General features: G+C 42.8%; 1 protein-coding gene across 1 annotated transcript in view; it reads left to right on the forward strand.

Moving 5' to 3' along the window:
• The window catches only part of LOC108578428 (serine/threonine-protein phosphatase 2B catalytic subunit 3-like), a 247,014-nt gene that overhangs the window by 163,034 nt on the left and 71,814 nt on the right, over positions 1-12,166 (forward strand). The window contains exon 4 of the mRNA XM_017941766.1: positions 12,069-12,166. This exon is cut by the window's right edge and continues 20 nt beyond it. Within this exon, the coding sequence (XP_017797255.1) occupies positions 12,069-12,166 (98 nt within the window). The remainder of the gene's footprint in view (positions 1-12,068) is intronic.

Consider the following 12,166-nt stretch of genomic DNA (forward strand, 5'->3'; position numbering starts at 1 on the left):
TATGGTGATTAACGCTAGATTTTCGGGACGCGTGATTTTCACGCATTTCGAACTTCACTAGGAAAATTACATTTCTCCCCTGCCACTTATGCTTACTATAAATTTTACATAAATATATTGTTCACATTATCGTTCGTTCGTAAGTTATTTTTAAATAAAATAAGTTGCTTTGTCACTCTTTACACTCGGAGATCATTTTGCTGTAGGAGAGGTTACAATTCGGATCCCTGAAATTTTTTCAAACTAACAGTAGAAGTGGAGTATACTATTTTATTTAAATATTCAATTCAACAAATTTATAGAGGACCATAGACCTGCTCTCTGTCTTCGCTAATTATTTACCGAGTCGCCGCTCGATGCGCAAAGGGTTAAGGAAAATACGCGGTTTCGTTCACTTGTCGATCTAACGATGCAAGAAATCCATCGATACCAAAATCGGCAAAATAACAGACGAAATACCGTTCGTTTCTAAAAATTTTCAACGTCGCTGAGTCTGTATCGAGCAGCAGGACAAAGGGAGACAATGGTACCGCAATAAATAACAGCAGCAAAGCTGTTGGACTTAACGTAACGTGAAAGGGCGTCTCGTCGGTCGAGCAGGTTGAAAAGAATTTTAACTGTGGGCTGAATTGAAAATCGACGGAGAGAGAGTTTAAGAGGATACAACGCGAGCTTCTCTGTGTGACTGTGCTCGCACACGCGATGAAGAAGGACGCGGCGAACCTTCTACGAGATCGATACTCTCTATCTGCAATATGCTTCGCCGGATTCTCCGGAGAGAAGCGGAGAGAGAGAGGGGGAGGGGGAGATCCTTCTTCAGCGTCTCTCCGTGGAAGCGTCCTCCGCGAGGTTTCAGCCTTCGTAAGAACGAAAATGGAGAAAGAAGAGCGAGGCGGAGGGGAGGGAGATGGAATGCTACAGCGTTGAATGGGAGTTTCCACGGGAGGAGGAGATAGCGTAAGGGATGAGAGGGAGGAAAAAGGGCGCAAGAATGGAATATTTAGCAGCGAAAGAGGATGTAAATGGGTTAAGAGCGCGGGAAAAAGGTATGGGAAGGAGCGAGGGGAAAAAATGAAAAGGGTAGATCACACTGTGCGCGGGAGTAGAAAGGGAAGAGGAATTGATTATTCGGTGAAGAAAGAGGGAGTATCGAGAAAGGGAAATAGAACACGGTTTAAGGGAGATGTTGGAGACAGGAAGGGAGAAGAAAGGGAGGAGGATCGAAGTGGGCTGAAAATAATGAGGAGGAATAGCAGGGACGACGGTGTTCTTGTTTTTCCTCAATCCTGAATGTCTATTGAAAATTGAGAAGTTGCTTTGCTGTATCGTTATGTACAGCAGAGATGAAAATACTTTTTAAAGTAATTTACGCCCATTTTCGAACAAACGTGCGACTGATAATTGTACGTTGGGAATTTAGAATTTAGGATAGGAACATTTCGAACATTCGCTTTTCGTTTCGTTTACTTTCGGCGACCACGGTTAACCCTTTGACTGCGGCGCACTCTCGCACAGAACCGTCAATGTAGACAATTTGTTATGCTCGTTGGCCAAAGTAAAAATACAAAAGAAAGTGTAGACAGCGTATATTTACGTCTTTCGTAATGCGCCTTTCGTAGTCCAACAGTTAATCGACCAAAAAATGGCTACATTTTAAAAAACCGTGTTTCTGAAACTTCCGCGGGGATTAACCAGTGGCTGTCACAGACGTCTGTTCGCGAAACTTGGGGCTTTCAGCTGTACCGCAGATGACCAGTGGCGTCGAAAGTTCTTCGCCACCGTGCAGCAAGGGTGGTTTACGGTTTTCAAGTCGGCGACAACGACGGAGGAGGGGGAATCGGACTTCTCGAAGCATTATGCGGATCAAGTGAAACTTCAATTCAACTCTCCGGGATTTAAATGGAATCTTTAGAAAATATTCCGCGACTCTACCGAAGAAATGCGAAGGAATTTCGTTGGAGCTTTCTCTGATACCGCGTGTTGTCGCGCATTACCGAGGTAGCTTGAAAAGATTGAAAAAGAGTCTGAGAGAGAAAATGTTAACAAGAAAAGAGTAGCGGTGGAAGACAACCGAAGCACGAGATTACGAGACAAGGGAAAAAGGGAGAGATCGAAGGAAGAAAGCAGGAGTCAGATAAGGCCAGAAGAAATTGGACCCGGTTAAAAAACGTGAAGAGAGAGAAGAAAGAGAAACCACTAACCATACGTGGGATGAAAAACGAAGCAGCCGAAGGTCCTCTCTCTCCGTCTAAAGGAATTTAGGGCAAAAGTGGGCAAGAATAGGGAAGGAATCGAGGAAAAGATGGTTATGACACACGGAAGAAACGAGAAAATAAATTGGAAGGATAGAATCTTCTTGTCTGGAGGGTCAATCCTTTGACCCTATCGTCGATATCATTCGACGACTCTACTGTACGTGTGTGTGTGTCATCTCGGAAGCCTTATTTCCGGCTGGAGCTCTCTAACCCAGAAGAAATACATTGTTTCCGGCCGATTCTTAGCGATATTCAACCGCGGAATTATCTCGAGGAAACGATGATGCGATTATCGGGCCGCCGGGGGAGCGATTTTATATTTCTCGCTCGGTCGATGAACGATTTCGAAGGGGGAGATCTCTGTTGGCGAGATGCTTTTGTTAGGAAGAAGGAAGGATCGGGAGAGCGCAAATGGCCACGGTAGTTTATGGGAATTGCTCTCTCGATACGTTTCATCCGAGATGCTCGCTGCTCTATCTGCCACGATCGATTTGCGAATAAACGTTTTTGCCGGAGGGTTGTGTCTCTTGCTTCTCGAGAGCTTGTACTTACTTCGCCTTGGTGAGAGAAAAACGAAGATATTTTCGCAGTTTTTGCAGGGAATAATGCAGTCTTCTACTTTGCGCGAGAATAAGCTTTTTGCACCTTTCTGTAAATGACAATTGAAGTGTGTAAGAGGTACTATCTGATTTTGTCACATCTTGGCCGTAATTCAAGCTACAAGTGTCACTTGGTACAACAATACAAGACGTTAATGTCCAATCATGAATAGAATACTAATTGCTGCCTGCGGAAAACAGACGTGCAAACACGACGTAGAACCGTTCTATCCCTAAAAACACATTCGGCCATCACGTTCAGACACCAGGAACTACCTCTGCAAACACACACACACACAAACACAACAGTCACGTAGAGTGTACACAAGGGAAGACCAGGTGTGCTTTACGACAAACAGGTGTCGTGCAGCTAATTCTCCTGTCGCTATGAATTAACAAAGAATACCGACAACTCTGTCGTCTGGAAGCTTCGTACTGAACATCCAGCGATATTTTCCAATTTTTATTACAACGAAGCGTATCTAAATCGTACATTCGCACAAGTACAGCCATTTTTCGCTACGATTGAAAAGCTGAACGCAAGGATACAATTGAACCGATAGTCCCTCAGTTGCATCTGACACAAAGTTAGCTCACCTCGTGCCACGTGTACAGTAGCTTTTCGATATAAGTCGAAAGAGCACACGCAGGAGAGAATGACTGTAGCGGCCACGGTGAGCCAGACTTTGCTCTCCACTTACCTGTAAACGAATCCAAAGAAAACCACTTCCACAGACCGGGGGAAGACTAAACTCGGAGAGAGAGAGCGTTCAAACACATCCTGAAAGCGTTTAATTAACGCTACCGTCGTCTGGGCTCATAGTGCTCCATCGACGTTGAGGGAAAAAAGATCCGTCCGCCTTTGGCGAAAGATTCAAGGGAGGAGAAATGACGTTCTGATCGTCGTTTAAGCCGAAATGATTCTACCGGGAGGATTTTCGAGACAATGGACCGCGTCTAGGTGAACGATTTCCGTCGCGATACACCCTGTATGTATATAGTGGTTCTGTGGCATAATTATGGTAGCTAAAGGGAGAGTCGCTCGGTTGGCTCTGCAAAGAGGCGACCGAAAGGGCACGGAAGGGTCAGATTCGAACGAGCGAACAAAGTGAAATTAATTGACTCGAAGGGACTGCGGCGAGAAATTTTCAATTTTCACGAAAATTTAAACTCGCCTTCGCGTGGTTTGCTCGCTTAGCGGGATCCGTGCCAAAAATTATGCAATTTTCGCCTGTTGACGCACCGGTTATTCTCTTGTGCCCTAATTGGCCGATAATTAGCACACACTTCAACTCCCCTCGGAGAAATTGGATTTTCTGTGTTTTTCTTTTTGCAACGTAGATTAATTTGAAGCACGAGAGGGTAGTAGAATCAATTGGTTTTTCGGGGGGATTACAGCCGGGGGAGTCCTTGGATTTGGCGGAAGCCATTTTGTCGGAGATTGAATTGGAATCGCAGAACGACGATGTCTGTAGACTACTCTTGATACGCTTTTTCGTTTCTCGCGCTGCTTTACGGAACGTAGACGCATTGTCGTTTCGTTATTCGCATGCGTTGCGACATTTTCCACTCTCGATTTATTCGTCCTTTTTATCCACAGAATAATATTCGGAATTCGAGAGAAGTTTGTATCGTGAATTTTTTAAATCTACGATGCTCCAGAAAGAAAATTCTTTCAAATTTATTTAACCCTTTCGTTACCATTGCACCTGTAGTTAACCCTTTGCACACGAAGGTGCTTTTGCTGCGAGTAAATTGCAAATCAGATTTCTTTCTATATTTTACGTATTTTTATATTACACAAGGCCTTGTAACAGTTTATTAAGCATTGCTTCTTTCAAACCAATTCGCTGCTTAGACAATTATGCGAGGCCTACAGACCTGTTGTCCTGCAAAATCAATTTTTTGCCAAGTGGTAAACAATGTCGCTTCTCAGTCGCCGCCGAGTGCAAAGGGTTAATACTTAATTTCATTCTTACGCGCTTCTATCTCAATTTGATAAACCGACGTTTAACCCTCTACTGTCGAGGCGGGGTCTCAGAGACTCCGCTGATCCTACCCTTTTTGCTTTCTTCCATTCTATTTAGAACTCGACGTTATTGTATTAAAATGAAATTAATCCAACCGGTCACTCTCTTCTATAACGTTCATTGGGAAAATGTGCGATAAAGGTAAATCGGTAAGAAAAGTTGTCAGAAATGTTCTATATTTATGTATAAACCAATCGGAAGTTGAGGGGCTTTGCGTCCCAAAACGGTGTCTCGACAGTAGAGGGTTAAAACAGTACGGTCCGAACATTTTTATATCAACATCGTATTGCGGTGATCGAGCGCGAGCTCATTGCCGCCTTTTAGCAATATCGTGAAAGTATTGCAATAAAGGTAACTGTAACTTTGTTCTCCAATATTGTTAGTAATATTTGTTTCGTGAAATATTTATTTCCTCGTGTGTTATAATTTAATTTATTTTTAATTTTTACTATTACTTTATTTTATTTTATGTCGTTATTCTCAGGTCTCTTTGCCCGTCCCTGCCCCGTGGAGGCGGACCTGTTTACCTATTCTAGTTTTATTACACGAATTGTTTGTTTAGTACGGTCCGAACAACAAATTTCGCAGCCGTGGTTAAAATTTTCAGTCGCTCATCTAACGCGTTGAAATCTGCCGCAACGGGAAGGGTTAAATATTCCCGCCGGAACTTTTCTACAACCCTTCCTAAAGTCAAAGGGAAAGGTGTTGAAAAGTGCAGCAAAGAGCGGAGATTTCCGAGGGAGAGAGGGAAAAAAAATTACGACACGACAGGCGGCTAATCCTAGCGAACGAACGTTGGACAATGCGAGGAAAATCTGGCACGATGACTAACGCCACCCACGATGATTACGGTCGACGTTGTCTGGATGAGCGACAGGCTGCACGACCGTTTGCCAAGCCGATAAATCAGATGGGGCCGCTAAGTGGTGTTACGCCGTGTACTCTAAAGAATTGTTCCCGCCCGGTTTCTTCCGACACGCGAATCAGAGTGGAACCATTAGGTTCGGGAACATTTGACGAGGACAATTCACGCGGGACAATCTCGCCAATTTACCGATGCTTTATCGAACCTAACTCACCGCCGAAATTGTCGCCGGTGCGTGAAACGAACGAATAGTCAAGAAAGACACTTTGAACTGTGCTCGATAAATCCGTTTTATCGGGTATTATAGCGGTGTAGAGTTGCTTTTCTTGAAATATATCAACGCCGCGGGAACGTCGAGAGATTTGTTAACGTTTTCGGAGATATAAATTCTTTGGGTCTTCCTACGTTTTGTCTGAGAATCGTGGGAAATTTCGAAGTACGATAGATAAATTCTTCGTGTATTTTAGAATTAGCGGGGTTGAGTGTTGAAATATTTCGATTTGAGAAAATTTGAAATGTCGCTGGCCTCGTTAACCCTTTCACTGCGGTATATTTTTAACTGAGGTCGTAACATTTTCTATGTTGGCGTTTTTAAATTTTCTGAAGAGTTTAAAAATTCAGTCTTTTGAAAATTAAGGTGGAATTAGGCAAAGGACAAAACTTAGAAATTAAATTCGCGATTTTCAACTAAGGTCGCAAAATTTTCTATTTTGGCGTTTTCAAATTTTCTGAAGAATTTAAAAATTCAGCCTTTCGAGAAGTAAGGTGGAATTAGGCAAAGCACAAAACTCAGAAATTAAATTCGCGATTTTCAACTAAGGCCGCAAAATCTTCAAAATTGTCAAATTTACTATTTTCAAAATTAAGGTTGACTTACGCAAAGGACAATAATTAGAAATTAAATTCGCGCCAAGAACACAGTGTGAGGTGATATTCGAAACGCCTATAGGCGCGCAAATAGCAACGAAAGTGTCGAGTAAATTTCTATTAAGTAATAAACCCAAAGTACAGTTCTCGTAGCCAAAAAGATACACGTTCCGCAACTTTTCCCATTATACATGCACGCGTACGTGTGCAAACTTCCAGGAGCAAGGGTTGAAGGGAGAAAAAGAGAGGCGCGGAAGTGCAAGGAAATTCTCAAGATTCCAGGTGCACGGTCTGATGAATATCTACAGTATACGAGGCCGTGTCTGGGTAATATGTTCGTCGTTCTTATTTCTATCGCGCCTTCCGCGCTCTCTAACACCTGGATCAGTTGGTATTTCCCGCCAATTCTCCCCTAAAACATTTTTCTGCAAACGTCCATCGCTTAGAGGTCATTTTTAAGAATTCGAGAACCATAATCAGATTGCAAATTGGAGCTTATTGTCCAATAGAAGATTCCAAACAGTACGATGGAGAAATCGTGGAAAAAAGTTGGGAAGTCTGTGAACTGGAATGCGAAGGAAAACGTTAAGTGTGCATCGATAAGTAGAAAGAGACCGTGCGTGGTCAGACACGTCCCGAACTCGACGAAATAAAAATTACATCGCAATCTGAGATTGCTACGTTCAGAATTCTTGAACCACGTACCATTTCAATCAATCCAGATCAACGTGAAAATTTTTTCAGCTAGTAACAATATCTTTTTCGAAACAACGAATTTTTGCAGCGAAACAATCGTGCAGAATATCCACGGATAATTGAGTAAACCTTGAAATTTCACGAAACATAGGGGAAAAACAGTATGTAAGTGATCCAAGGAGCTCGATTTTTCTTTAGAATTCTGAAGCGAACTGAAGCGAATTTTTCTGTTTTACTCGTTAGCAACGTCAATATCTTCAGTTTATCCTTTGTCATACTTGCTAAAGCGTTTCAGAACGACGGACTCGGGCTTTGAGATTAGTACGAGTTGCTTTTGTTCGATATTCCAGGGAACAGTCGGTCTAAATCTACTAATAAACGGAGAATGGAGCTGATAGCGACGATAACGCGTAATAGAGACGCAGATAACGCGTCGCGTCGCGTCGCGCATAATTTGGCATTGCACGGACAAAAGCGGATGTGCATCGATCATTTTACGAATTTCTATTAATCAACCTAACGATACACGGACAATCGCGACGAGTAATTAGCCTAGTACTCTGCTCGTTTCCTAATGAACAAAAGGTACGCCTGCGCCAAATAGTTCGGCGAATTGTTCCTGTTGTTGCCGTTAATTATCCTTTGACTAGGCGAAACAAATTCGCACTTTGGGATTTCGGGTAGATTGCACGGTTTTGTTCAGCCTTTGGAAATATATTCAGTGATAAATTTATGGTCGGGAATATTTTAGCGTTGCTTCGAATAAAAATTGTACGGCAGAAAATCTATCGAGAAAGATTCTAAATTTCGGGGAGAATTGTTTGACGAAATAATGTAGCAATTGTAATGTACCGCCCATGATTATGTGTATATATTAATATTAGTAAAGGAAACTATATTAATGTAGTATCGGGCCTCCGTACCACAAAAATAGGAAACCGACAGGGAGGAATATAGGGAGAGTCGTTGGCGTAGCGGGCAAAGCCTCGGCTTGCTAAGCCGAAGGTCCTGGCTTAAATAAAGGTGAGAAAGGTGCACGGAGAACGTCAGTAGTCGTTCGACCTTCGAAGTGTTAGGTTCACTCGTCGAACTTAGCGAAAAGAGGGTCTCTTCTGTTTATCAATTTCCATCGATCGATCGATTATTCAACTTCGTAGCAGTTTTGGTATCTGTCAAATGGTCCATTTAGTAGCCACAACTGAGTAGAGTTAGCCTTATCAATAATTCTATTGTTCAACGTTCATTCGTCATTCCGCTGTAATACCAACCTAGCCAATAAATCGAGAGTGGAACTTGGACTGGTTCAAAGGGGGTGTTTACGTACTACTGTGAAAGTTTTAGTAGTTGCGAATACTCACTACGATAACCATAACGGTTCGTATAATAGAGGGTTCTCTCCCCCAAATCGCCACGAGTTTGCAATAAAAAAAAAAAGAAGAAGAAAGGGTAGTTCTACCGAGCAACAGGTTGATTATAGCAGTAGTTTATGGTTCTATAGTACTTGAGGTTGAAATAGGTTTCGGGAATTCGGTGTAATGGCTAGGAAATTGGCAGTTCTTTGGCGGTATTGCCGATAGAATACGGATAGCGAGGCCGATACAAGAGGAATTCCACTGTGGAAGGTAGAATTGGCTCTGTTGTAGTAAATAGCACGGTGTTAGGGGGTATAAACGTCGCGTAGACTCGAGAGAATCTGTAGGAAAGCTGAGTCTACAAATTTCAGGTTGCTGGAGAAACGAACCTTCTGCAGTTTCGTTTAAAAAAAGATGAATTCTGTCTACAAGTATTGTACGAATATTTACAACTCCGTAGAAAAATGAGATAAAAACAGTGTCTACTAGAACGAGATAAATAATCCAAAAAAAAAAAAAAAAAATCGAAGAACATCGATCACACAAATTGATCCTAAATTATTCTTAGATTAACGAAAATTGATCCCAGCGTTAACATTAAAAAGCGACGTGGTAAGAAACGTTCGAGAAGCTGTATAACCCAGGTTAATCACAGCGAAATCAATAATCGAAACGCGTGTGTCTGTTGCCCGTTAATAATCCTCCGCGAAGTTAACTTATTAGCGAAATACGGTAAATAAACACGTTGACTCTGAGTGCATCTCCCATCATCCAGCGGGTGTCTACGGCTAATAAAACGAAACTGCAGTGGCGTAATCCCGTTATCGGGTACGTGGACCGCGGAACAATAGCGGCGACGCGCGTTCACGCGTATTCATGGCTACTTATACGATTGTTCCCTAGGTCGGCGTATGTGCGCGCGTGCGACGTGTGCATTAATACCTGTGGACACCCGCATTCGGAACAAACGGTTAATGTATACGCGATGAATAAAAGATGGCCTCTCTAGCTCTCTCTCTCTCTTTTTCTCTTTTTTTCTCGCTCTTTCGCCATCCCTTTCCCCTTCGTTCGATATCGATTGTAGCGACACTAGCCAAGTTTCGACGATTGTTTACCGTGTAACGTGTATGCATCGACTCCGTTGATGCGCTCTCGTTGCAAATAAACTATCAAGCTGCTCGCTCTGTTTGAGAGAATTTTCTTGGGACACAGGGTCCCAGTTAAAACTTCAAATTACACGATATATCGGTAGCTCGAAGATGAGAGATTTGTTTCCTCTATTGGATTAATCGAAGAGAAACCTACTCGTAGAGTACACTTGCTGCAAAAATATCTTTGGAATACGTAAAGATACTGTGGTGACTGATCCGCCGGCGATCGGGTCCGACACGCGTGTGTCGTGTGTGGCGCGTACCGGCGCGACGTGAGCGTGTCGTATGAGCGAAAAGCGAAGCGTAGAAGGGACACGCGGAGAAAAGTGCAGCGCGCCGAGGCTCGAGCTGGCTATGCGACAAGTGTACACTTTCTTCCTGACGAATTGATCCCACAATACCTATATTTTTGTATTGCAAATTGAACAGGCAAAGCGATTGAACCAAAATTTCTCAGATATTCCACGATTTCTCGTTAAAAATTGAAAGCCTCGATAATTTCAGTGCATTATTGTTATTATTCTAAAAGTAATCGTTTCTTATACCTACACATTAATTTCTACTAAATTCATCCTTAAAAAACTAACCATCGCTCTACTTCCTCTTCTTCTAAAAGCAAACAAAAACTAAAACGCGACAAGACGCGTGTTAAAATATCCGCAATTTCCCCATCGTTAAAATACAACGTTCTTATTGTTCCGTTTATCGAAAGCGTTTCGAAACCAGAAAATCCTAGTAGATCGAGGAAAAGGAATTCGCCGCATCTCTGCCAAGATCCTCACCTTCGGGTTACGCTCGAGCAAACCAGGAAGAATGCGCGTATTTTGCCGCCGCACACGTTTCGAGATGCTGCAAGATTAATTACGCGCCGGCCAATCGCGTTGAAACGTAAACGAGAATTTCGCGTAGGCGCTTTTGTTCCACGATGCACGCCAGTTCGCGCTAATTTCGTCGTCTCGTGTGTCCGCCCAGCCACTGCAATTAATTAACCGATGCCTGAAATAAAGCGGATAACGCCGCCTTTCTATCGCGCTGAATGCCTTTCACACTTTTTTTTTCAACAAGACCACCGTCTAAACGAAACTTACTTGTAGACTGTTCTATCATATTTCGCGAATTAGCCTTTTCATTCATTCTTATCGCGTACACGAAAGTTTCTCGCGAAAGGTAATTTCCAACCTTCTTTCGATATTTCGCCAAATGTAATTTCCACTTTCCGCCGATATTTCCATATTTGCCTTCGGCTAAATTCGTTAAAATAAAGGAAAATATACGCGGTCTGTGGAACGATTGTTTTTCCAATTCGCTCCTGGATATTTCATTGGAGGAATACTAAAATTCGGCGGAGAGCTCTCGCCATTTTCTCTGCTCAAATTATCCGGGAATTGCACGGAATATTCTCTTATTTTGCCAGCTCTGTACCTCTTCTATTTATTTTTTTTTTTTTACCGCGTATTCCACGATCCCTAATATTTTATTGAAATTTTTGTAAGCTTCAAAATGCGGCAAAATCTTGTTCTTCCTCTTGAAGGACCGTTGTTACAAAGAATTTCCCGCAGATAGCCAGAAAATTGGAAGAATTCCTTGGTAAAATCCCAAACGAACTGCCTCGCAGCGAATAAAATCGCGAACGCGACGTGTTGTCGCATTTAGATGTCTCCGCAGGATCCACCATGACTGCTTCGCCGTTCCAACGCCACGAATTTAATCCGCGCCGCGTTATAAATTACAGAGACACGGTGGAACCGGTGGAAATAGCGTCGAGAGTCCGAAAAAGAAGGACAAACAACGCGAGCGGCGTTCAAATCGTTGGACCGGTGTGAAAAGCAAATTTCCCCGGGAAAACTCAAACTGTCCTTCCTGACTACACCTTTTCGCACACTTTTCCAAACTTTCTTCAACAACGATCGACAGAAAATTCACGGAAACGTGGAATTTTCCTGTGGACGATTTTTAATCGTTGGCTCGTTGCATTTGCGTTTGATAATTCTCGTGGGTCGTGGAACGAATTTGTGGAAGCGTCGTACGACGAATTTGCATGTTGGGGAGAGGGTAAATATTAACTGGAATCAGCGAGTGGAACGATGTAGTGACACTTGAATTAAAAACGACGTACGCTGACAGTTTAAATCCGGCTAGGTGTTAAGGATCGGCCGATTTTAATTAGACGAGAGTGTGTTATACGACGAGAACGGAATTTGTGAGTGACAGGAAGAATTATAGTATTTTTTCCGTTTTTCTCTTCTGTTGCAGTGCGTATTGTACCTGTGGGCACTTAAGCTGTGCCATCCAAACACACTGTTTCTACTCAGAGGCAACCACGAGTGCCGTCATCTCACGGAATACTTCAC

This window comes from Habropoda laboriosa, unplaced genomic scaffold (genome assembly GCF_001263275.1).
Source record: "Habropoda laboriosa isolate 0110345459 unplaced genomic scaffold, ASM126327v1 scaffold5, whole genome shotgun sequence".
In the NCBI taxonomy this organism is placed as follows: Eukaryota; Metazoa; Arthropoda; class Insecta; order Hymenoptera; family Apidae; genus Habropoda; species Habropoda laboriosa.